Source organism: Aulonocara stuartgranti (genome assembly GCF_965226115.1).
Source record: "Aulonocara stuartgranti genome assembly, chromosome: 19".
Lineage (NCBI taxonomy): Eukaryota > Metazoa > Chordata > Actinopteri > Cichliformes > Cichlidae > Aulonocara > Aulonocara stuartgranti.
The window spans coordinates 25,461,123-25,487,136 of NC_138955.1; the positions used below are offsets into that span (position 1 = coordinate 25,461,123).

Genomic DNA, 26,014 nt, shown 5'->3' on the forward strand with positions numbered 1-26,014 from the left:
TAATCATGCCCTGCAGGAGTTCCCATAACACCAACGAGACAACAAAGTGGCATCTGCTCAAAGAAGGTGATAATCAAGCATGGCGAGAACACCGATTTGTCCCTTTCTCTCTTGTATTTGAAATGTGATAATCAAGCACCTCAGTCTCACGATGAAGGCCTTACCTCGGAGGGAGGAAGCAGCCAGCTCTCTTCCAAAGCCAGCAGCTGACTGTGAAGGTGATCCCACTTCTTCTGAGCCGAATCCTCCTCCTCATCAGCCGCAGCAGGAGGCGACCTGCAGCCAGAGAACAAGCTGAAAATTAACACTTCATCTCACTCCAGCTTTCTTTCTTTCTATATAGATTGAAGTTGAATTAAGAAAATACTGTAGTCTTTTTCTTCGTCCTATAAGTAAAATACCTTATTTAAAAATGTAAATGTATGTTATATTTTAAAACAACTAAAACTCTGTAATATGTGTTTGACAACAATTTAATAGAGTGAAGAAGCTGTTTTGCCTTAGTGAGAGCTGGCTGTGGTCCTCGGACTCCTGGCTGTAAAGCAGCGCTCTGCTGCCACGCCTGGCGATGGCCTGAGTTAGTCCTCTTTGTTCACTGAGCTCGAGCTCCAGCTCCTACACAAAAGTAAAATATCAAGTTTAACAATTTTAACTGTTTATATTTGATACAATGTCTGTGTGTCTGTGTCACGTCACATACTGACACAAATTAAAAGCCATACTTCATCTATTAGCGGGGGCTTATTGTCAAAGCAGCCATTTATTTTACTTGAATCGCTCCCTTTCTAATTATTTCCCGCTAGCTATTAGGTCAGTGGTTCCCAAAGTGGGGGGCACAGAGCCATTGCGGGGGTGCGGTAAAAAAAAAAGAAAGAAAGAAAGAAAAAAAAACCCTGCTTGGACACTGCTAGCATAATGGACAGGTCTTTGACGGGGCTCCCGCACAAAGCAAAGCAGAGGATGAAGCGTCGCCAAATATGCTTCCAAACCAAAAACTAGAAAATATGACGAGGCATATGTTGCCTTCGGCTTCACCTGCACAACGGCGGTGCCAAGGTAGGCCTCCCCGACAGAATTTGTTTCCCCTGCATTGGGAGCACGCTGGGCTGTGCAAATCGTGGCCGAACAGTAAACACATTCTTGATTTTTAGCTCACAAACACTTATTATAATGAAATTTTGGCGATGTTAGCTCTTTATACAGTGGGATACAAATACTATCAAGCTGATGCTGCCACAATTTGCTCCCACTGTTCAAATCATGGTATGTTCATGGTTTCTCTTTCTTTTTCTCTCAGCTTTTCAGCTCCACCTTTTGGCTTTTCTTAGCCTCTACGAGGTGCACTCAGTGTTGCCAACTCCTCAGTAAGGAAAATCGCTATTGGCTGTCCTAAAAGTCGCTAGAAGTCGCCAAATGACGCCATCATCTAATTTGCATAATTGATCATGCTAATGTAATTGTAACTAACCTATGTTGTTGGAGAGAGAAATAACATCGCGGAAGAGACATAAAGTGAGTAAAAAACGTCCTAAATGCAGTTAGAATTTATTTAGAACTACAAATCTTTACCCTGGCCTGGACCGGAAAAAGTGACCCGAAATTGGCACTCTGGTGGAGTTACTTTGTGTGTGAGAGTGTGTGTTTATAAGTAGTTTTAAACCTTGTGATCCACAAAACAGCAAAACATTAAAAGAAGAATTGACTGCGTTACAGTCAGTGCGGGAGCAGCGGCTTCGCTCATGCGCGATTCATTTGCCGTTTGGACGCATAGGTGTGAACATCTCCTGCCCTGATAGCAGTTGAGGGAGGACTATCCTCCGCCTGGGAGCGCTTTGGCACGGGTGAGGTGCCCAAGGCAGCACCGCTGCTTGTTGAGAGTAAGAGCAACACGCCCTGTCACGTCAAAAAGTCGTCATAAATAAGTCTCCAATAATACCAGAAAAAGTCGCCAGATTTGTCGCTAGTCGCTTTTTAGAAAAACAAGTCGCTAAGGGGGTCTGAAAACTCGCTAAATATAGCGACAAAGTCGCTAAGTTGGCAACACTGGGTGCACTGACGGGCAGGGAATGTAGGGGAGATTTGATTGGGCAATCCAGTGTCAGTAATGAAAATTAACCAATGGGTTGCTCAGGGGTTGAAGTATGCAGAAAGTGCCACAGCTAAAAACTTATTGATATTAACAAAATTAAATACTGACATCCACCTCTGATCCTATGTACTTATGTCACAGGAAAACGTGAAAACATGCTGGTAGAAGGGATTTTTAATGCCCCAGGATGTTCTGAATGTTTGCATTTGGGTGAAATACACAAAAAGCAGTCAGACACATGAAATACACAAAATCCCACACCACTGGAACCTAACATCAAAGCAGCTAATGGCATCAGTACCTTCTGCTGCTGCAGGCTGCTGTGTCTGAGAAGTTTGTTTTTAGGTGATGAGAAGATCTCTTGAACACTGTTGCTGCGCCTCCCTTTAGACTCAAGCTGGCAATCTGCCTGAGAAACTAAATGCTGTGGAAAAACAGGTGAAATGTACACACAAGAATGAAAGCTAAAGAGTTTATCAGTATCACTTCAACTGTACGAGTTCTTGAAGGTAGCAGCTTTAAGAAACAAGTCTAAATGCAAACATGTACGCGATGTGTTGCTTATGAAAGGACGCCACTATTGAGCTGCTGGTGAGCCTGCACTAGTTTATCTGCAGAGCTGTTAATAATTATCAAAGGCAGACTTTGCCACACAGTACCTAGTGTGACGTTACTTTCAGCGGCACAGTTGTAAACCTGCAACCTCAGTTAAAGTTTGTAAGCAGGACTAGAGAGCGTGCAAGAACACAGACTGAAAGAATATAATACGTTATGCTGCTTTGCTTTTGATGATAAATCTTAGTTTGAAATTATCCAGGAACCTAAAGGGACAGTTTTTCAGAGCAAAAGTGAAGTTAATTTAACATAAGAATGAATTTAACTGAGTAAGGAAAATTGTGAATGGACTGGTGGCATTTATCTACTCCACCTGAGCACTCAAAGGGCCTCATACATCCATTAATTCTGCCAAATATTCACACTCCAGTGAATTCATCAGGAGCAACTTGGGGTTGTCTTGCCCAAAGATTTAACCAGCAACCTTCTAATCACAGCCACCCCAAACAACTGAATACAAAACAACTATGCAGCCATTTGCCAAAGATTTAGTGTATGTACCTGCTCCTGGGGCCCTTTGTTGCTGCTCATCCTCTCCTCTTCTTGTCTGTTCTGTAGCATCTGTTGAAAGGACATCAGGTTGTTTTTCAGGAGTTCCAGCCTGGTGGTAAGAAGCTCAGCTGCCTCCTGCTGGGATCCCGCAGCTCCCAGTTCACTCTGCTGGTGCTGCTGGTCAGCGGTTTGACTGAGAGCTGACAAGCTGGCTACCTTCTGCTCAATCTCCAGAAACATCTCCTGTAGACCAGCAAACAAACACACACGAATACAGTCAAGACCACTGTAATCCTAAGAAGACTTGTCCATCTGCAGTGTAGGTAGGTTGCAAAGCAGCTTGCAGTTGTCCAATATGAGATTTGCCAGTTGGATCACCTGCTTCTTTAGCAATTTGTTTATTGTTTGTAGTGTTTGAGTGGAACAGTTAGTTTGCAAGTCATTTGAATATCAGGTTACATTTAGCTGAGTATTATTAGACACCCTTAGCGTTTCTCCACCTCCCTTCCATAATTTAACTATCACTGATCTTTAAAATTCTTCCATGACTCAGACTTCAATGAATTCTCAACTGTGTTGTTTAGACTTTAACATTTCAGCATGCTTCAGTATTTGGAGTACAAATAAGTGTTCAGGTTCTCACAGTTCTTACAGTTTACCTGACCTTTTAGCTCCTGTGAGCACATGTCCTTCAGATATTTTACACACCATTTATTTGTTCAACATCTTTTAACTTCAGTTAAAACTTCAGTTCTTTGATGTCAACTTGAAATATTGCTCTTTTAATATTATATCAATTATATCAGTTTAAGATATTTCCATTGTGTTTATTTATAAAAGACAGTAGCATTAAATCTTTTCATTCTTTTAACTGTCTGTTTCACGTGTAACATTTTCACCAGCCAGGACTTCATTATTTGAAGGCTGGCCTTGGAAGCTCCACCTCTTAGATACGCCCTTCTTTTCTTTATTGTTTTCACTCCTTTATTACCTCGCCTCCTGCTCTGTTTTGACACCACTACGAAAAACAACAATTAAAATAAAACAAAGATTTAGCTCTGGAGCTCAGCTTAAATGAAAAATGCCGAGCACATTGATGATGTCAAAGTTATATGTGGGTGATGCATGACGGAGCTAATTTGAATAGGAAGATACATCTCAGTGGCTCATTTTAATGCTCCATTAAAATGTGATGTGTGCCTGTGAGATGTGTTTAACGCCTGAAACTTTAATGGAGGCTCAAGTTACACTCTCAGGGTAAGCCAGGAGTCCTTGAATAGAAAATTCCTGCTAAAGCTTGAATAAAGATAATGTTGAATCCTGTTAGGGCATGATGCTACTGACTGTAAGCTGTTATATTGCCCCAGCTGATTGAATGTTTAAACAGAAAAAGTAATGCTGCTTTAAAACCTCTAAATGTGATTTACAATACCTGTTAGTCATTACCTACTCCTATATAATATGTTTATATACAAAATACAATACTATTACACTCTTAAAAGTAAATACTGCCCAGGGAGTGCGCTGCCTTAGTGAAGCTTTGCTACTTGGTTATTCCTGACATGTTGATTTTTTCATTTTTTTTGTTTTGGACACCACCTCTGCAGCTACACAGTAGCTGGCACATGGAGGCACTACTATGAACTCTGCACCTATGAAATTGTTTTATGCCATGTGTTTATAGCCACAATCACATTTAACAATGAGAGCGATAGTCATATCCAATCAGACATCTGCATCAAAAAGTTTAAGAAGAGTAAGATCTTTGCAACTATTCCAAAGAGGCCATGTTTTTAAGGGATTTAATGACTGTCAGTAACAGTAAGGTTAGGCCTTCCATACCTGAAAGTCTTTCTTTTACTTTGCTGAGGTTTGAATTGACAATCTGTGCTGAACAAGAAAACATGAACCCAACTACAGAGATTACAGAAACCTAAGTAGGTAACAGTTAATGAACTCTGCTCAACCAGACTCATCTGAAATAGCTTTGATATGAGCACAAGGGGGGAAGAATAATACACGGCAAATAGAAGCATCCATGAAGAGCAGTTTCTGTGTCATAAAAAGCTCTCCTTAACCCCTTCTCTGAAGAAGAAGTAACACACATCTACTGCATTACATACTGGGCTGTGTTGCCAGTGCAAAGTCCATTTCACTTTTCTGTATATTCAAATATCGCAATGTGAAACAAAATATGGGCAGGGCGATAAATTGCTATGATAAAAAAAGAAAAGCAAAAGAAATCATCAAAAATTGAAATGTTGTGTGTTGTCTAACACCTCCTAGTTCCATTCAGCAGTAGCGTTTATTACAAACCAAATTCTAAAATGTTGGAATGCTGTGTAAAATGTAGATAAAAAAACAAAAATGATGCTTTGATTTGCATTTCTTATAAACCAAAATGTCAAATTTCAGTGTGTCTGATGACAGAACACTTTTCTACTTTTGCTCCTTCTATTTAAAATGCACTTTGGCCCTGAGAAGACGGCAGCATTTCTGGGTCATGTTCACATATGGCTTCTTCATTGCGTGATAGAGCTCTCCATTTTGCAGAAGGCATGTCTTGCTGTGTTCAGAGACAATGATGAAGTGTTCCTGAGCACATGCCGTGATTTCAGTGACAAAATCATATCATATCTTTTAATGAAGTTCTGCCTCTGGGCCCAAAGATTATGAGCATCCATTATGGATTTGTGGCCTTGTGCTTTGCTGATATTCTGAGACATGCTGCTGCTGTCAATCTCCAACATTTTTCATGAAATGTTAAAATACTTGAACAGTTTGAACACATGATATGTTTTCCATGCTCTATTGTAAATAAAATGTGGGTTTATGAGATTTGCACATCAATAATTCGGTTTTATTACCATTTGACACAGTGTATCAACATTTTGGAACTATAATTTCCTCCTTGCATCTCTTTGTGAATCATCACAATGTCAGAAGAAAAGTCTGTCTTGTTATAGGTCTTGTTGCATAGCATTAATTATTCTGTTGATTTATGTCAAACAATATTAAAACTTTGATTAACAAAGCGATAATAGCTTCAAAGCAGGCTTTTATTCCTGATGGCAGTTACCAGATGTGATGTAGTTTAGCATTTTTTAAATGAGAACCCATTGATTTGGTGACTGTAAGGGCAAAGGTTAAAGAGGTTAAAGTTTTTCAGATGTCCGTGCTACGGCTTTTTGTCAATGATATCTATTTGTTGTTTATGTGGAGTCCATTAGTAGACTTCCTCAGATTATTTTGCAGTCCTTAAAAAAGCTTTAAAAAAGTTAAATAAGTACATTTTAACAAATTTTGACACAACCTGAATAAAAACAATATTAAATAACTGTATTACGTCTATGTGACTTTGAAATTCATCATACTGAAAAAAGACTGCGTGAATGTAATGTGGGCTTGTAAAGTGTGCCAACACAGTCAGCACAGAGACGACTGAGGTAACATTTGTCTCTTGTAAATTCTGGGAGGGGGCTGGTCCCCCTGGTGGGCGGAGCTTACCTGACAGGTAAGCAGTTGTTGTTCCACGCTGTCTTGCATAGTTGCTACACCGGCAACACCGGCAGCTTGAAGACTCCTCTGGGATTTCTGCAGCCACAGCTCCAGCTGGCTGAGCCTCTCCAGGCACACATGGAGGACACCTTCAAAGAGGCGAGGTCCAGACTGGGATCCAACCTGCTGGTCTGATTCCTGACAGACAAGCACAACACACCCAGCTAAGCCTCTCTGCTCCAGAGTTTCAGGGTAGAGAGGGAGGAAGATGAGGAAAGTGAAGAGTAAAAGCTGACTGGTTCCTGAAGTTTGTAGCTCTAATACTGATATAAACAAATATTTCTAACCTGTTTCTTTGTTCTCACTCTACCACTCCCAGTAACTTACCCCCCGCACTGGTTATCTCTCTTTCCCTCGCTCTGTTTCACTCCTCTTTCTTTCTCTCTCTGAGCTCCACCCACCTGAAACCACTTCCTGGAGCTGTGGCAGGGCCGCAGGGACAGAATGACAGAGGAACAGAAAGAAAAGAGCCCTCAGGCGACAGGGGTGGAGCTGACTGAGGACAGAGGGCCAGGTAAGCTGAGTAAGCCTTAAACGCAGGATCCAAACACCCTCCCACTTCCTCCAGAACCTGTCAGGGAAATTTGTAGCTGGGAAACAGCTGATTGGTGCTTGAATGCTTTTATACATTCTGACGTCCTTTTCACTGTTTTTACTACATTTGTAATCCTTGCTTCACTTTTACAGTGAATTATTCTCACTTTTCACTGTATAAGTTTAAACTGTTGTGTAAAATAATGGATTGATTTCCTTTCATGACTGATCTCTGTGCACACAGTCGTGAAGGAACTGCAGAGGAACCTATGCAGCCTTAACAGGAGGAATGTCAAAATTACTCACACTGTTCATTATTCATCAGCCTTTGATGTCAGGAGGTGGTGTGGAAAATATCCTCTGTAAAACCATTCTTACATAGATTATAAATCTGAACTCAGTGCACCCATTTCACAATCATAAAACAAGTTGCTCCCCTCAGCTCTATCATTTATTAATTTGAAACAATAGATCATAATTTTAAAATACTTCCTGACTTTGCTTTTGTAATTTTAGAGGGCTGTTTTTCATCAAATCAATCAAGTATGAATGGCTTAATTTAGTTAGGAAAACGTTAGTATACTGTGTGCATAAAAATTCACTTTCTTGCCACAAAAAAGGGATGTTTGGAACACAAGTTTCAAATATTCTGCATGGACGTGAGTTCAAAAAATGTAAGTGAGAAGTGCATTAGGGTGCATTCATGATAAATGCAGATGAAACACATACAGCAATATGAGTAAACTGAGAAAACTTCACATCAAGCTGCAATGTTGCATCACAGGTTAAGATATGAAATCAGTGAGTTGTAGATAAGTTTAGATAAGTTTCTCAGTCCAGCCTGTTTGTCTGCAACCACCACCTCATCCACCCCTGAATGGTTAGGATGTTAGCAGGAGGACAGCGCTTTTGGTGTGCTTCAACTTGATGCCAATTTAAAAATGTATCGATTTCAGTTCGGTCCTGAAATCGTAAATGTGAAGGTAGAGGTGCTGATCCTTCACTTATTTTAGGAAGTGTGTGTTGGTCAGTGTTGCCTCTGTGTCAAGAGGGTTTTATCAGAGTCTTTCCAGATGTTAATGTTACAGAACTGGACTTCATTCATGCCTCCATTAATCAAGTAGCACTGTCTCCCTCTTTAGATTACTCAATCGCTAATCACTAGCTCTCTTGTGAATGTATTTTTGGAAAGTGTTATACGTGCTTTATGTACTGTATATACCCCTCTGGGTGTCTGCCCCCCGCCCCCTTCATGCAAACCCCCTCTGTCCCTTCATGAGCTCCTGACACAGAAAAAGAGAGACAGAGGAGTGGATCACTATTGTGGGTTTATTTGTATTTGTGCTCTTTTTTCTCTTTCTTTTAATGATATGCAGACAGAATGGGGGAAAAACATGAGGAAAACGATGTAGTACAGCACATGCCAGGTAATGTAAGATGTCTGCTGCTTTCAGATGAAAACCTTGTATCTCCAAAAATTGTAGATTTTTCTTTCTTTAAAAAAAAAAAGATTTCCCTAATTGTAAACACACTACTGTAACGTAGAGATTGTTTTAGGACGATTTATTAAATGCTTACTTCTGAATAAAAAGTAAGCACTGCAGTGGGATTTACAAAGTTTCCATCTGTGCACAGCAGCCAGTGACTCAGCATTCATGATAAACCAGTGCATTTTCATGGCCAACAGTCATCTTCACAAGATAATTAAGGTCTTAAGTATAAAAGGTGTATTTTAAAGAGTGATAATATTTATTAGTTTATTTATTCATGACAAAGCAGGAATCATTATCCACACTGTCCTGCTGCAGGGCAGTGATCGAGTCAATCACATCTGTAAACAACACACCCCACTTTATGAGCTTATGGAAATACAAATGGCAGATGCACAGAAGCAACTAAAGAAATATTTATTTTATCACATATGCTCTGCATTTGCTGGTAAATCAGCCCAGATGGTAAATGAAAAGGTCAACAATCAAAAAGTTTTAACATTTTAAATCACCATTCCCTATAAGATACATTATAAAACATGGCTCACAAAATGTGTCTATTAATACACTTTGTTTCTGTTTTAATAAAACTAACCCATCAGAATAAAGGTCCATGCTAAGGCAAAGGCTTAATACAGACTGTTAAAAACATCCACCACACATACAAAATACCATCCGCCTACTTTCAGTTTTCTTGGGGGGTAAAACGGTAACCATCAGCAACCACTTCTCATTTGTAGCAGATGTAGTGCTGTGTCATCCTGAACCACGTGTCAGTGGTGTTGACTTGTCAAAGAATAAGCAGATTTCTCTGCAGGCTCAGTAATCCTTCGTCTAAACTCAGAAATAAACTTGAAAAGTACTTATTTGGCAAACCTCTGCTTTGGTTCTTTCCTGCACTTTAGTTTTTGCCATGCAGTAAGACATAATAAAGGATTCAAATGTAAACAATTTTAAGCAATCATCTGCCATGTAAATGCACTGTGAGACATGTCTAAAAGAACCCTAACATCAGGAGCTCTAGAACTGGTTCTAGAAGAAAAAGTGTCCTTGGTTTACTTCTACAAGAAGACAGGAGCTCTAAGTTTTGCTGTCAAAGAAAAACAGGAACAAACAGGACTCGTTCTACAACATTCTAGAGGAGAGGGGTACTCTAAATGATTTCAATGATAAGTAGGTGTTCTAGAGTTGTTTCTTGTAAAGGAGTCATTTGGTTCTACAAAGGCTTTACAAAACCACTATTTTGAGAAAAGCGAGACGCTACCGCTCGCTCAAAAAAAGAAATGACTCCCAATATGAGTACAACAGAAGGCAGTAAAGCGTCTGGTCTGGAGTAATGTGGGAGGTCAATCCAACACCTAGTGGCTCAGAAATAGAGGCTAGAATAGAAAAAGTTGGAGGAATCAATCTAGGGGACTATAGAGAAAGAATAGAAATCTTGATTCTAGAACTGTTTTCAAACTAGATCCAGAAAAAGGTGACAGATTTACGATGCTGCGTAGACGCTATTGCCAGCAAAGACATGAAAGGTCTATAAGTCTTCAAACAGTGGCCTCTAGGCTCGCTTTGAGGTGTGCTTGGAGATTTTGCACAGAAATGGTTCTAGGTTTAGATTGATGAGAAAAAAAAGATGCAGTTCTACAAGTTCTAGATCTAGGAGACTACACATTTCTGCTGTGACCCAGAGCTGGATTTGGAGACTTTTACGGTCGGCGATGTGTTTACCATACTCTCAGGCAGTGACTGAGTTGTGACTGCGCCCAGGGGTTTTGATAAAGCTTCAGATGAACTTGTTTCTGTGGTGTCAGTGGTGCCCTCAACGTCCTGAAGAAATATGATCAGGGTTAGACGCTCACTCAGGTCAGTCAGTTAAATACATTGACCACTTAGTTCTACCATGTCACCAGATAAGATATCACTCATACACTCTGTTAAGGAACTATGTTACATAATGTTAGAGGATTTTTGATGTTATGTTATCTAGTACAACCCATTGTATTATGAAAAAGAAATGCAATGAGTCTGATTTATTTTCAATCCTTTTTGCCAATAAAACCTCAAATAAATAAAATCAATAAAACAATGTAATGCCGTCTTTGTTTTCTATACATATACTCACAAATGTATATATTATATACATAAAGGCTTAGTCATAAATTCATTACAAGTTTAAAAAACTAGAAAAAAATGTTGTTACACTGTAATTTTTGTGCCCACTTATTCAAACAATGACCAAAACGGTTTAGGAGTCCAAAATAAAAAATCTTTTAATAACTTACATGATGGCTTAAGATATTCTTGATTTTTATTATTTTCATTCTCTACCATATTTGATTAAAAACAGCATTGCATTTGCCCAAGAATACGTCCGTGTAGGTTCTCAGTTATAAAGGTCACGGCAGTCTCAAGAGCTTGAAAAAGAAGGACTTCTCATCCAAGAAGCTTCCTCAGTTCTAAAACCATAAGGTGGATCCCAGGTATTTAACCCCTGGTGGGAGTTATCACCACATGAGCTAACAAGTGGAAAAAGACATGGGTCATTACCACTACAGGTTTCCCAGGCGCCTTAACCCCCAATCCTCAACCTCCACTCACACCTTACTTAAGGTGACCTCAATACATCACACAATAGGCTGGGGCAAGGTCTCACAGTGATTTCACCTAAAACCCCTGGTGGTACTGACCCACACATGTTTTCATATCTTGGCCCATGTGATGATGCCTTCTTTTTTGGGCTCTTAAGATGTATCCATGAAATACTTATTAAATTCATTACTAATTCATCACTCAGTGGCTTCTCACTGATGAAAGTTTATTTACCTTTGTGTCTTCTGTAGGCTGTTCAGTGCTTTGTCCAGTGGCAGCTTCAGTCTCTTCTGAGGCAACAACCACAGGTTCCTGACACCACAATGACAAATGTTATAGCCTTCTATATAACCAAGCAGACCAAAATGTTAAGCTGCTGAAAATAAAAAACATTTTTGAGTAAAATGAATTCATTCATCTAAGGTAACACAGTATCCATCTGTAATACATCCATATGCGTGTTTGATACTGTCATATGGATCAACAAATCCAGTGTGCAGTAGGGTGGAAGAAGGAAAAGAAATAACTCAAATCTGCAGCAATAGCAGAGATGTATTAATGATCAGGAAGGAATTTAATATCATGAGTAGGGAGATGGTAGTAGGGATGAGGAGGGTGAGGGGACAGTGCCAGCGGTGGAGATCAGAGTGACCCAGCTCAAAGAATGGCAGCGACTATTCATACAGCTGTTACAAATGATGTCATTTGACTGGATTGGTGGGAATCGTGATGTCATGATCAGTCATTGGGTCTCAGGTGTGTTATCAGTTTTAAAAATTTCAAACTTTTCCTATAATTTGTTCCACAACTTGCGATGGAATTTATTATAGCAGATCCCGCCCACCTACACCATAAGCGGGTGACCTCGGGTCACAAAGAACTCCACCAGGAAAAGAACTGTTGAAAACGAGTGAAGGACAGAGGAAGAACAGAGATTTATTGATTTTCCACAGCAGCTCTCACTCATCTTTACCTCTGGTGAAGAGCCCAGGAAAACATCCCAGAGCCACCAATAAAAACCTCCTCCACCTTCTTCCACTCTCTGTTCCTCACTGCTTTTTTTTTCTGTGGCTTCTTCAGCCTGGAGCACGCCTTGATGCTTCCGCTGCTGACACGGAAACACGCTTACAGTATGTGTAGAGTGACACAAGTGGGGGTTAAAAATCTAGCCTGGCCAGTTTTGAGTTTTTATTGTTTCCAATATTTTCTTTGATATTAAGTAAAATTAACATTTTGTTTTTAATGGCCACTAACAAGTTATACAACAGTAGAAGACTTCTTAGATGTGCAAAATAGATCATGTGCTTCCCTGTAAAGCCTTAGATTGATATGACTCATAATGTTATATCTACTTGAAGCTTCTAGTAAATACACTGCTCAAAAAAATTGAACTGGAAAGGATCAGCCTACAGCTGGCTCAATTCAAACACGCCCTGAAAATCAAAGTAAAAGAATTTGTGTCAGGCTAGTCAAATGCTTTGTAGCAACTAGTTTTTTCATGGCCTTTGGATGCTTGTATGTATGCCTGACAACACTGGTGTATGCTCCCAAAAAGGCAACAGCTGGTTTCACCTCCCATAATGTCCCCGAGCTGTTCTGTATTCTCACCACATGAAGCTGGGCATTGTGGTGCACCAGGAGAAACCCAGGACTCACTCTACCAGTGTAGGGTCTGCCTAGCCTGTAGAGGTCTGTGTGTTCTTCCATGGATATGCCTCCCCAGACCATCACTGACCCATGCATAGCTGAATCGGTCATGCTGATCAATGTTACAAGCAGCATAATGTTCTCTGTGGCTTCTCCAGGACGTGGGCCCTCAGGCCATCCTCATGAAGTCTGTTCCTGATTTTTTGGTTACAGACACTCACACTAGTGACCTGCTGGAGATCATTTTGTAGCATGTGGTGCTGATGCAAGCTGCTCATGGGTTAAGGACTTTCTTTGTCCTTTTTTTCAGCTGTCCTAGAGTAACTGCCTGTCTCCTGGAAACTCCCCCATTCTCTTGAAACCGTGCTGGGAGTCACAGAAAACTTTCTCTGCAACTTAACTGACCAGATCAACATCCGAGAAGTATAACTGACCTGATTAAAAAGTGTCCATTTTTTTGAGCAGGTTACAATGCAGATAATTGAAGCAACATATTTACTTGAAGTATTTTACATATCTTGCCAACCTTCAATATTTATTGGGGGTTTTTTTTTATCATTTATTCAAATTATTTTCTCTAAGTTCAAACTAATCTTGTCAATAATTAAAATATCTTTCTGTTAATGAGTGCACAATTGTCCTAGTCTGAGAACTTGAAATGTCTTGAACACTCACACACACACACACACACACACACACACACACACACACACACACACACACACACACACGCACGCACACATAACAAACAAACAAAAAAACATTTCTTGGTAAACATTAGTAATATTAAGCATGCACAGGAAGTTAAATGACACTTTGGGGATTTTATTTTTAATTTTTTACCAGTTTGTTAATAACACATGTAGGAACTACGCATGCGAGTACCAGGTATTGCACACTTTGTCCTGACACGCCCCAAAAGGCCAATCTGTTCAATTTCTTTGCTTTTTTATTTTTTGCAGGTGTTCTTGTATGCTGGTATGTGTCATAAAGAAGAGCTTTTTCAATGAACTTAATGAATTAACTGTGTGATTATAAGCTTCTTTTTTCTCTGTCCATGGTATTCTTACCTGGGTAATATCAGGTGTTGGGGCCTGCCTTTGTTCAGGTGAGGACTGCTCCACAGTCAGCAGTGTAGCTCCAGACCTCCGCAGTACATCCTCCTCAACACGAGCAATTCTGATCTGACCCTGCTCTTCCTTTTGAGAGAAAGCACACCGTACAGGTTCGCTTAAATTATGTTCCACATATGAAGTGTTTGGAATATCACATAATGACTGACACAATATAACTTAACTTTATCCTTCAACTACTGTCGCTGCCATTGTAAAATAACTTGCATTATAATAAAGAACTTAAATGACATTCACTTTTATTTTTTGTAGTTTTATACATATTATAATTCATGTAACAGTGATGTTTCATGATTTTTTTTAACTTGTATTTACTTATTTATGTTATTTATAGACCAAGCTCACCTCAGCCTCCTCAGATGTAGCTTTTTCAGATGCAGATGTTTTGAGTTCAGTGGTCGTCTGTTGGACCGCCTGAGCTTTGGCTTGTGTGGGAGTTGGAGGCTGCTGGATAAATAACGCAGGAACCTTCTACAAACAGAGTGAAGCAGAAAGTTCGCACCAATCTTCTTGTAGATAAAATATCTGAGCAGCTGACTGATGGATTAACTAACTGACCTTCTCCAATTCCAGCAGCAGAGTCTGGAGCTGGTCCACCACAGTAAAGACAGTCAGAGTTTCTTCAGCCTTCTCAGGAAGACAAAGGCCTGGCTTACATTTCTGGATCTCAGCTACTGTTCTCCTCATCGACTGGATCCTCTGCTCAACCGCCTGCACACATAGAAGAGGGTTGAGAAAAATAAGAAAACGATGACTTTTACATTTATCCTTTTGTACAATTTGGGCAATCACGTCACGCTAATCCAAATGAAAACAAAGAAACTAACAAACCTTTAAACTGTCCTCTCTGGGGCTGGGAAAACTCTCTGGAGAAGATAGCAAGTTCTTGATCTCTGTGACATCATTCTCCATCCGCTTGACTTCACTCTCAATCGCCTCCACCTCCTAGAGGTTAAGACATTATCAGTCTAGTCTGACAGTAGAGAGTACAGTCTAGATAATATCCACTGAAGAGTAAAACAAAGAAACCAATCGAATCTCACAGCGGCAGCATGCTCCAGCTGAGACAGAGGAGCTGTGAAGCTGTCCTGAACGTCGGCCACTTGGCGATCTGCTTCGACCAGCTGTTCCTGGAGAGCTGTGACATCACAAACCTGCGACATTTCCTTCAGGACCGAGCTGAAGCCCTGCAGTGTGTTTCTGATCTGGACTGAATCATCCAGGACCAACTGCATCCCCAAGAGACAGAAAGAGCATTTTTTGGTTAAAAATGAATCACCACAAAATGGTTTGCTGTGCTGTGGAAAGAGCTGTGCAGATAGCAGAGTGTACCGACCTGCAGGGCGTGAACGTGACTGCTCAAACATTTAGCTGTGGTGTAGGTGCAGGGAGCGGCAAGCCACGACTGAGCCTCGGACATCCAGCTCTTGGAGCTTTTGACCATCTCTTGATGTTCCTGAAGCCACGTTTGAATCTAAAGAGAAACAGAACGTTTAAATAGGGAAAAGCTTAGACATTTTTAAACTTATCAAAAGTATCACAGATGATAACAGAGACAGTAATGTGGAAGATTTAGGTTAAAAAGTCTGAGCTTGGTGATTCAAAGTCATTATATTTTTGGTGTTTGACACTAAGCAGACAAACCATACAGCAGGGCAGTGAGGAGTTAGACAGCTAACAGTTTTAGGAAGCTTTTCTCACCTTGCTGATCAGGGTGGTCCTCTGCTCTGCCTGTTTGGCCAGCTGGGAGTGAAGCTGCTGAACCTCCACTAGTCTTTCTGTGAGGATCAGCACCTCCTCAGGCTTCTCTAAGTCTTGCATGTCCACTTCCAGCGCTGCCAGACGCGAGTGCCACGCATCCAGCTCGTCCCAGGCACGCTGAGCACACACACAAGGGGAGATTTATAATATTTATTCACTGACACACAAGCTGATTAGCCAGCCCCCTTCAGAAAGTGTTTCCCTCACTCACAGTTGACTTGTGAAGCAAGTCCTCGCTAAAGAGTCATTTCTGTTTTTGCAATCTATATTTTACATGAAAAGATGCACATAATGCTACGAAAAGAAAGTGGAATTTGTTGGTGTATTTGAAAACAGAGTAGGAGGATGAAAGCAGCATGAAAACTGAAAATAGAAATAGATGTACGCTGACTGTATGTACGCAAAAAAAAAAAAATCATAAAAAAGAAAACAAAACAAGACTCAGCCCAAACGGCTTGTGTTTTCTCAACAAAAGAGCAGCGAAGTGATCACACATGTAGAACATGACACACACACAAACACACACACACAGAAGGCAGCAAAGACGCATCCCAAACAGTAAAACTTACCACGGATCTTCTGGCCAGCAGAGGACAAATGTTATATTGGACATCCTGTTATGTTTTCCTCACCCTCTTACAATCTATTAAATAATGATTTATTGTATTCTACTCAACAAGCTGTAACAATGAACCAGACACCCTGTTTCCTCATCACTCCCCACCTTCTGAGTGATCTTTGCTTGAGTCACAGTGGGACTCCTCTGTTCCAGTCTCTTCTGAACAGATCTCAGGCCAGCCTCGATATCAGACATCCTCGCGCCCAACCTGTGAACAGGACCGCTCCTCTCTATCGCCTCTCCCACCTGATGGAACAGTCAGGAAAAAACATTATCAGCTAGACCTAAATGGATGTTGAATTTATTGTTTTGTTACAAACATCTGCCTATCAATAGATTATTGATCTCTTAAAGGATCAATACACTCCTCATCATTAAAATGTCCAAATTAAGCCTTTTTCACCTTTTCTTCTACTTGCTGCAGAGACTTAGTGATGTCCTGCATTTGGCTGTCAATCTCAACCGGGACCAAAGTGTACATATCTGAGTATTTCATCTTCAGGTTCTCCATGATACGGTGCAGCAAAGACTTCTGGGTACACAGCTGGCTGTAGAGCGCCTGAAACCACACAGATAGGCAGCCTTTTAAATAAAAGGGATTACAAACGATATTAACAAATAAATAAATAACAAGAAAGAATAAGTGTTTTGAAGAGTCTGTTAGAAGAGAAAACTAATCATAACAACAGTAATATTGATGGATTTTCTTGATGACTCATCATAACCATAAACTATTTTGTTTGGGTCATTGTACTTAGCACCAAAGAGAGTTTCCTCTATCAAATAACACTTGTAAGCAGATGCTTTAAAAAATGCTGACACTTGACTCTCTAACCAACATCAGCAATTTCTTTTGCATAGATGTCTACAGTTTGGGGGTTTCATTTTATGCAGAGCAGAAATCTTATTTTGGCACAAAATATCAGTCTCATGTACAAGTCTCACTAAAGAAAGTCCTTCTTGTAAGCTTTTAGCTCCTTGTCAAGCCGTCCTCTCGCTGTGTCCTGCTGCGCTGCCGTCAAACACAGTCTGCCTCACTCCTTCATTTACAAAATACTTAAAAGTGAACTCATTTCACCTCACTATGATTCTACTGCACAATAAAAACAATATAAAGATCAGAAAAAAATTAAAATATGACAAATAACACAGTGGAGACTACCTGGGTCTGAAAGCGTCCGATGGTCTACTATACGGGGAGGCGCATCTTGATATCACGATGGGAAACTGAGCTTCTGTGTGTGTGTGTGTGTGTGTGTGTGTGTGTGTGTGCATGCGTGTGTGTGTGTGTGTGTGCATTTGTGTGTGTGTGTGTGTTAAACAAAGCAAGGGAGGAGGAGAGGGTATGCAAAGACAGTTTCTTTGCATGAGAGAACAGGAGATGAAGAGTGCGAATTGTGTGTGTGTCCTGTATAGCTATCTTTGTAAAAATCAAATAGTGTTTTATGGAATAATGAACATTTTTTAATTAAGAAGCCATCTGAGGTCATTCTAGATTTAAAACACATGAGGTCAATGTAGAACATTTAGAGATTTTAACAAAGAGAGACGACATAATTGCAAAACCTGTGTAATTTTGCAAAATTTACATTTGAGGAAATTTATAATTTTAATGGTCTCTGTCTTTAATAAAGATATTTAATGAACTCTATATATTTTAGAAAAGTGAGGATATTTTTATTCCTGCTTCTGACAAAGGGATGTTTGAAAAGTTAGCATTTGATTTTAGAGTGAGTTAGTTTTACACTGAGGTTAGCTAAAAGCTAAAATACATCAACATATGACAATGAGTGTCCTCACAAGTGCAACAGGAGAAATGTGTGTGTCTTTGTGTGTGCCCATGAAATGACTTGGCTACAACGGCCACCTGGAAGATCCACTTACAAGACAGAACAAAAGGTGTCTGGTACAAGAGCAGGATGAGGGTGGAGGGAGTGATGGGGGGGGGGGGGGGGACCGTTGGATGACGGAAAGGGGGTCTTTCAGAAAATGTGTGTGTGTGTGTGTGTGTGTGTGTGTGTGTGTGTGTGTGTGTGTGTGTGTTTGAATAGAAAGCTGGAGTGGATGAGATGTTGGCCTCTGCTCAGGTTTCAGGACAAGGGGCAGAGTGATTCTGTGGGTTGGTGGGTTCATAGACACAAGCACCAAACAGCTTCTGGGTCTGAAGCCAAGCCAACGGTTAGATTGAAAGATTTAATATTTAGTGACACTTTTACTACACAGCCAACAAGCTGCTTCACTCTATATTCATTAAGGTTAGGGGTAGAAAAGCCCTGATGACTAATTCCTGGATTCATCAGCAAGGCTTTGGGAGAGTTCTGACCAAATCTGTGGTAAACATCCTTATAATATCTGCAAAGTAGTTCCTACCAGCTGTCATAGAAAAAAGTATTTAAACTTCTGGGATATTGATCTATTCACTTAAGCAGTGAAGGGGGTTGTTAATCAATTTTCAACTGCTTTGTTGTTCACCACCACATTTTGTTTGAGCGGCTGAACAATTTGGTGGGTGTATCTAGATCTGCTTTGGAGTGATTGTCATCATATCTTTCTGAACAAGTCTTTTGGTGGCTGTTTCTAAATACCAGTGCTCATCCTGTCCTCTTAGCTGTGGTGTGCCACAAGGTTCTGTATTGGGGCCCTTATTGTTTCTATTACATCTACTCTAAGCACCTCGGCCAGGTTGCTCTATTATTTTTTTCACTTTGAATTTTGGGTGTCTTTGAATATAACCCTCTGTAGGTTCATAATTTTTATTTTCATCAAATCACGTGGCATCCTTCAGTTCCTGACACATTGTCCAGTATAGATATCCAGCATGATTTTTTACCCCATTGAGATTTTATGTGTTTTCAAATTGTTCCTTTAATCTTTTAATTTCTTTGAGCAGTGTATAAGCATCACTCTCAGTGTTTAGTTGTTGTCATGCTGTTGAGTGTAACTTTTCTAACTGAGAGCAAAGACAAGTGCATCATTATAAAAATAGCTATGATGTTACACTGAGTACAAATGCATCATTGTGTTTCATTTCAGATGATGAAACTGTCCTGTCTCATTAGAGGCTGATTATTTCCACTCCAGTGGCTGGGATGGAGCGAGAAACTGTGAGCACACTGATGTGTTTTTAGATTAGAGGATTACAAAGTGGGACCTCGATATACCCAGAGGTCCTTCAGTGAACCAGAGGAATGGCTTGCCTAATTAGAAACACTTAAATTTCACTAGTGTTTTCTTTTCTCTACAAAGGTTTAATTCGCAGTTGGGGGTGATTTCCTCATCTCCAAAATTCTTTTGGGGAGGAATATAACTGCATTTCCAGCTCATGGTGGATTTTAGTCATCGACATGCAAAACTTATGGTATCATTGAAAAATTAAGACAGATCTAGGCTATGTAACCTTACAAGGTTCAATGACTGGCATGACCATTCACAAAAACTACTCTGTCAGAAAATGAATGACATTTTGTGTGCCCTTGTGAAAAAATTAATGGCAAGTCGTGTTATCACACTTAATGTATTGAAATGTAAAGCAAGTTTTAGAAGGAACTTCAAGGAACTCCACAAAACCGTGTGCAGGTGTGATGTAACTCTGAAAAACAAGAACTCAAGAGTCTCACCTGCAGCTCCTGTGTGCTGCTGCTCTGCTCCATCTCTGTCAGAAGAGATGCAGCAGCCTTCAGCCAAACCCGGATACCCTGCAGCTCCTCTCGCACCTTTTCTCTGTCCTCCAGCTCCTGCCTAGCTGCCTGCAAACCCTCCCTGCTTCTCTGCTTCACACTGTGAAAACACACAAACATCCAGCCATTTAAACAGAAGCTAAGCAACTTTACGGCTGCTTACCTAACATCCATAAGAAAATGACTGAATACAACATGACTATTGAATACAACATATGGGTCCTAATGCCAAGTGTAAGCTGGGAAGACCTTATACACCAATCGCCTTCTATGACTAACCTACTTAAAGCTGACTGCTTAACCAGGACTTATGGGTAACTTAGTCTCTGTGTGCCTAAAGAACAGAGATCATAATGAACATGGCTCATTTATGTTCATATATTCAAGAGGAGAGCAATGAAAGTTTGTCAGGAAAAGTATCAATGCCTTCTTAATACTACAAAACTCCTCTTCTTTCTCAAGCATACTGCATCACTAAACACACATGTGTCTTGTAGGACGGAGAAAGTCCTCCTTTTTAGAAACATCACACTGCTCTTCTTTTATTACAGATGGATTATACACGAGACCACACATTGTCCAGAGCCACAATGATAGCTTTAAGTCAGGTCTTTCAGCCTTTGTGTGGTGAATGTTCCAGGATTAAATGGATCTGATTTTGCTGCTGGAGTCAAAAGATTATTTTGGTGGTTGTAATTACCTGCACAGTTATGCATGTTGGTAGAACTTGGACTGTAGTTTCATTTAGAGTACATCAAAACATAAAGGGAGTAAAAACTTGCAAACAGAATAATGAGTTGCACATCAAACAATATCTCACTTGTCATATCGGCCCTGCATTGCTTGCAGCTGCTGACAGAGTTGAATAGGAGGAGCCTGCTCCAGGTGGGCAGGGACACCCAGCAGCCTGGCAGTGCGCAGTTCCAGTGCAGACAGCGCTCTGTGTTCACAGTCCAGCCTGTCCTGGTACTGTTCCCAGGACTGCAGCACGTCCTGAAGCTCCTCGGTAGATGCCTTCACCTTGGAGCTGTCAGGAAGCTCTGCCTCCACTCCCTGCAGTAACACAGAGGCCTTCTCCACCTGAGAGGAAGAACCCAACAAAATTGGCCATTTATAATTAGGGTTAGCTAAGCATGCTCAAAAATGCTCAAAACACATGTCGATGTAAACTTACGCTGTCTGAGATATCACTCCATTCTCTGATTCTCTGTTTGCTACGAGTTGTCAGCTCCTGTGTGCAGTGACGTAGTCTTAATACCCATCTCCAGATACAAGTCATGGCGGTCTCCCTGCTTCCGCGACAGCCCTGCTCTGAACACCACTCCTGCAGCTCTTCCAGACGTCTCAGGAGGGCCTCCATCTCCTCTGCAAGTGCCTGATTAGGGGTATCAGTAAAAATGAATTCTGTTTCTGTGTGGAAATTTTCAACTTTTATCCACAAAAGCATTAAAGTTTTTTCAGAGGAGGTTTATACTCACTCTAAGATTTGCCTCCTGGTCAGTGCAGTCAGTGAGACAGGTGACCTTCTGAGTGATGAGCTGTAAGAGTCTGTTCGCTGTACTCTTCACGCTCTGCATGATTTCTTCTTTGCACTTGATGTAATTTCTGTGCTGCTCTGCACACCTGAAAGACAAATATGTTGATCTTTTAGTGTCAGATTTAAAATAAGGGCTCACATTCACAAAGGCTCTGCAGCTTAATGCCATTTGCAGGTCTTGTAGTTTCTATCGTGCAATGACTGTTTAGTAAATGTAGTAAAATGGTGTTTGAAACATGCTAAATAGCTAAACAAGAAAAACAAATATTTCCAATGCAGCGAGTGAAGTTTTTTTTTTTTTTGATAAATAACTGTTACTTGTGGGCACCAGTTTAGCTCAATGGGTGAACAGGAAGAAGTTGACAACTGTTGGTGTGATCATTCGTAAATGGAAGAAATATAAATGATCATCAGTGTCCCTCAGTCTGGAGCTCCGTGCAACATCTTGTCTCGTGAAATGAGGATGATCATGAGAAGGAGGGTGGATAAGCTCAAAACTAAAGGGAAGGAGCTTGTTAACGATCTGAAAGCAGATGGACCAGTCACCAAGAACACCACTGGTAACCCGTTACACTGTAATGGACTGAAATCTTGTGGCACCTGCAAGGTCCCCTTGCTCAAGAAGCCACACGCACAGGTCTGTCTTAAGTTTGCCAGTGAACAGCTAAACGATCAGAGAGTGCTTGGGAGAAAGTGCCGTGGTCAGATGAAACCAAAAGTATTTGGCATTTTAGCAAAACTAATAAGAAGAAAGATAACTATCATTATTTCTTTGTTTTATCTTTGCATGTGCAATCACACACTTCTACCAAAAAAAGCTTTTCAGGAAGATAAATCTGACTTTTAGGACTGAGCTGAGTACCTGCTGAGACACTCCAACTTCACATGGCCCTTTGCCTGGAGAGTGGACATCATCACCAGGAGTTGGCTCAGAATACTCTCTTGGAGCTGCTCCACCTTCAGTGGGGACAGGTATGGATGCAGAGCAGTCTGGTCTTGGAGCTGTTCTACATGAATTTGAAATTGCTGCTGGAGTGAGGCCAAAGCCTGCTGGGTCTCCTCGACTCTGTCACCGCAGACCCCAGCAGAGCCCTGAGGTGGCAGCATAGACACCTCAATATCCCTCAGGAACTGTACAGCCTGTTTAACAGAACAAGTGTAGCTTCTCAGTGACTCCCTGGCCTGAGTGATGTTCTCCTAAAACAATAGGAAAACAAACAACACATTTTTTCAGATTGGCAGGTTCACTCCATAGTGTAGATTTTTTTTAAACCATCTGCGTAATTCCTTTGCTTTGTATTTTGCTTTTGTGGTTTGTTCTATCAAACTGAACTTTAAAACTGTGAAAAAGAACACATTGTTTGTATAGACTATATTTAAAATGACAAGACTGAAAGGGTGTTTGCTCCATACTGCTCTACCAAATATGGTGTAGTATTGCTGATGCTCTCTAAGTTTGAAATTGTTATTTTATATTTATACCTACTGGCACATAAAGACACAAATGAACAAATCTAACTATTGTGGAGGCTTAATTCAGCTGTATTGCATAGTAATATAACATATGCTTCACTCTGATTGGCTAAGCTTATTACAAAGCAATTAAAAAAAATACTGCAAAAACAAATTGAGAAATACTCAACACTACTTGCCATGTGGGATTCACATTGACCGAGGACTGCATTCTTCAAGTCCATCAAGTCTTGAGATCCACTTCTTTTTTTCTTTCCCTTCTTTTGCTCCAGCACCCCCAGTGCTCTCATTCTTGACTCCGCAGTCTTTGTCAGAGACACCACTCTCTCATATTCTCTGTTAATTGCTGTGTCATTTGGCTCCAACGTGGGAAGTTTCTCAAACTCTTTCTGGGTCTTTAAGAGGAAGGCCTTAGTGGCTTTCCTCTCTGATTCCAGGTCCAGGTCCATCAGCAGGTTCCACTCAATGATGCTGAGGTTGTTATAGAGTGTCATCTCCAAGGTGCTAAGACTCTCCTCATTTTGCTTAAGCCTTTGTTGCTCTGCAGTCAGCTGTGAAGGGTAGAGGTCAGCAGAGATTGTGTGTAGTTTTGAGCGAGCCTCTTCACACAATCCCTTCATCAGATGAAACTGGATAAGAAGGTTCTGACAGATTCTGTACTTCTCGTCTGTGTCATTGCCATCTTCTTTTGTCTGGTGCACCTGTTCCTGAATGCTTTCCCTGAGATCCTCGACGCATTGCCTCATGTTTAGGTACCTCTCTTGGTCCCTGGCTTTCATTTCTAGGGCACACATTTTGCTGTGCAGCTCAGAGATGACAGAGTTCAGTTCTTTTGTCTTCTCATTGGGAATCCAGGGTTGCAGGAGGTCAACTTGCGACTTGTGTTCCAAAATCATGTGCTTGAAAGGCTCCAAAGCTTGCAGGGACTCTCTTGTAATGGGGAACCTGTGTCTGCTTAGATCCACCAACATCTGCCTTAGACTGTTTTCAACAGTGACAAGTTTTTTCTTGTTTGAATCTAAAGTCTGGGTGAGTTCATTCAGCTCCTTCTTGTTATTTTTTTCTTGGCTGCTAATGGTTCTGATATTCTCCTGGAGGTTGGTAAGCTTGTCAAAAAGCTGACAGTTCTCTGTGACACTGAATTCAGAAGTGATATCTTTGCTCTTAATAAAAAGAGCCTCACAGACTGCTTCCTGCTTCTCAGCCTCATCCAGGGTTTCTTGGATTTGGCGGGTTCTGCGATCAAGTTCAGCAGGGCTCCTGAGCTCACTGTCTGGACCCCGGGATGCTTCGCTTTGCAGATGAGCCACAACCCAGGAGTCTAGATCGGCAATCTGTTCAGATAGCTTTTCTCTGGTCTGTAGTCCTGATTCCACCTCTTTCACAGCTTTGGACAGCTTCTCATTGGTGGACTTTGAGAGTTCTTCAAGACATTTCAGAAGACTCTGCACCATAGGCACCTCTTCAACCTGGTCCAGCTGTGGAAGGAGCTCAGTCATTTCCTCCGCCAGTGACTCCAGCTGACCTTGTTTGGCCATCACCTCAGATTGCAGCTTCTTCAGATCCCTGAGCTGCCGGTGAACTTCCTCGGGGAGAAGAGCTACTCTCTTTTTCCTGCCCTCAATATCACTCTCTGTCTGCCTGGCCCAGGCCAGGCCTTCCCTCATCACTATGACAATTTTCTCCATGATAGGGCTGTTGCTGTTCAGGGTTTGGGCAGCCAAAAGTTCCTCTGTATGAGAAATTTTGTCCTTAACTCTCTGGAGTCCCTGATGGATCTCCTTTGTTTCCATCTCCCACTGTGGGCTAAATAGCAACAGCTCTGACAGCTGTTGTAAATGGAGGTACTTCTGCTGGGCTGCTTTAACCTCAGCGTTTGCCTCCATCAGCTGTCGAGCCTTCTTGCAGTTCCACTGAGTAACTGATGGAAACTTGGCTTCAAGGTCTTTAATGATCACTTCCAAGTGTTCCTGCAAATCTGATAACTCTGACAGGAGGTTGCTGGTCTTGTGAGAACGGGCATGTGTGTGATGAAGCATACTCTCCACAGTTCTTTCCAGAACTCTCCACCTCTCTTGTAGGTTCTTCTGCTCAGTCTCTGCAATTGCTCGCTCATACCGGGTAAGGTGGGGGCACAATTTGCTATGGGTCACAAGCAGCTCTCCAAGTGCTGTTCTGTTCTCCTCCATACTTCTTTGTAAGGAGCCTAGTCGCTCTGCCTCCTTGGAGCTGCTCTCCTGAGGGGATCTGAAAGAAAAACAACAAAAAGTTTGCCGCAACAAATTGTAAAAGATTTTAGGGGCTTATCAGTTAGTTTTACAGACAAAGGAAGATGACAATGTGTGAAATAAAAAGTGTTAAAATATCTTAAAATACAAGTATTAAAGACTAAAATGAAACCATCGGATGGCAACTCACGTTTGAAGAGCGTCCAGTTCTGCGGTTGCTTTGTCCACCGCATTCTTAGCTGTTTGGATGTGCTGGCAATAATCAGTGACCATCTGCAGCTGAGCCTCCTTACTCTGGATAATATTAGCTGCATCCTGGGCAGCACTGCTCCACTGGTCCTCCAGATGCTCCAGAGTGTCCCTATTCTCAGCAACAGCCCCTCTCAACTGAGAGAGCAATGCTACCTGGGCCAGGGCAGCCTCTCTGCACTCCTGTATGCAGCAGGCAAGAGTGAGACACACAAAGGCTGAATTTTAAATTCAGAATGAGCTTATCTGACCTTCTGTGAACTCAGGTTCATTGTTATTTGAATTGCGAACACAAGGGCCTACTGTGAAAATGCTCTGTAAAATGT

At 41.1% G+C, this 26,014-nt stretch overlaps 1 protein-coding gene across 1 annotated transcript in view; it reads right to left on the bottom strand.

Annotated features, from left to right (window-relative positions):
- The window catches only part of syne2b (spectrin repeat containing, nuclear envelope 2b), a gene marked incomplete at its 5' end in the record, with an annotated part of 145,516 nt that overhangs the window by 47,845 nt on the left and 71,657 nt on the right, over positions 1–26,014 (bottom strand). The window contains 24 exons of the mRNA XM_082515097.1: positions 165–276; positions 500–615; positions 2,391–2,513; positions 3,206–3,439; positions 6,704–7,036; positions 10,435–10,602; positions 11,599–11,676; positions 12,338–12,472; positions 14,082–14,210; positions 14,490–14,615; positions 14,703–14,855; positions 14,976–15,089; positions 15,188–15,373; positions 15,481–15,618; positions 15,846–16,022; positions 16,630–16,770; positions 16,928–17,083; positions 20,142–20,301; positions 21,022–21,281; positions 21,376–21,576; positions 21,680–21,824; positions 22,601–22,935; positions 23,391–25,458; positions 25,630–25,871. Coding sequence (XP_082371223.1) covers positions 165–276; positions 500–615; positions 2,391–2,513; positions 3,206–3,439; positions 6,704–7,036; positions 10,435–10,602; positions 11,599–11,676; positions 12,338–12,472; positions 14,082–14,210; positions 14,490–14,615; positions 14,703–14,855; positions 14,976–15,089; positions 15,188–15,373; positions 15,481–15,618; positions 15,846–16,022; positions 16,630–16,770; positions 16,928–17,083; positions 20,142–20,301; positions 21,022–21,281; positions 21,376–21,576; positions 21,680–21,824; positions 22,601–22,935; positions 23,391–25,458; positions 25,630–25,871 — 6,030 coding nt within the window. The remainder of the gene's footprint in view (positions 1–164; positions 277–499; positions 616–2,390; positions 2,514–3,205; positions 3,440–6,703; positions 7,037–10,434; positions 10,603–11,598; positions 11,677–12,337; positions 12,473–14,081; positions 14,211–14,489; positions 14,616–14,702; positions 14,856–14,975; positions 15,090–15,187; positions 15,374–15,480; positions 15,619–15,845; positions 16,023–16,629; positions 16,771–16,927; positions 17,084–20,141; positions 20,302–21,021; positions 21,282–21,375; positions 21,577–21,679; positions 21,825–22,600; positions 22,936–23,390; positions 25,459–25,629; positions 25,872–26,014) is intronic.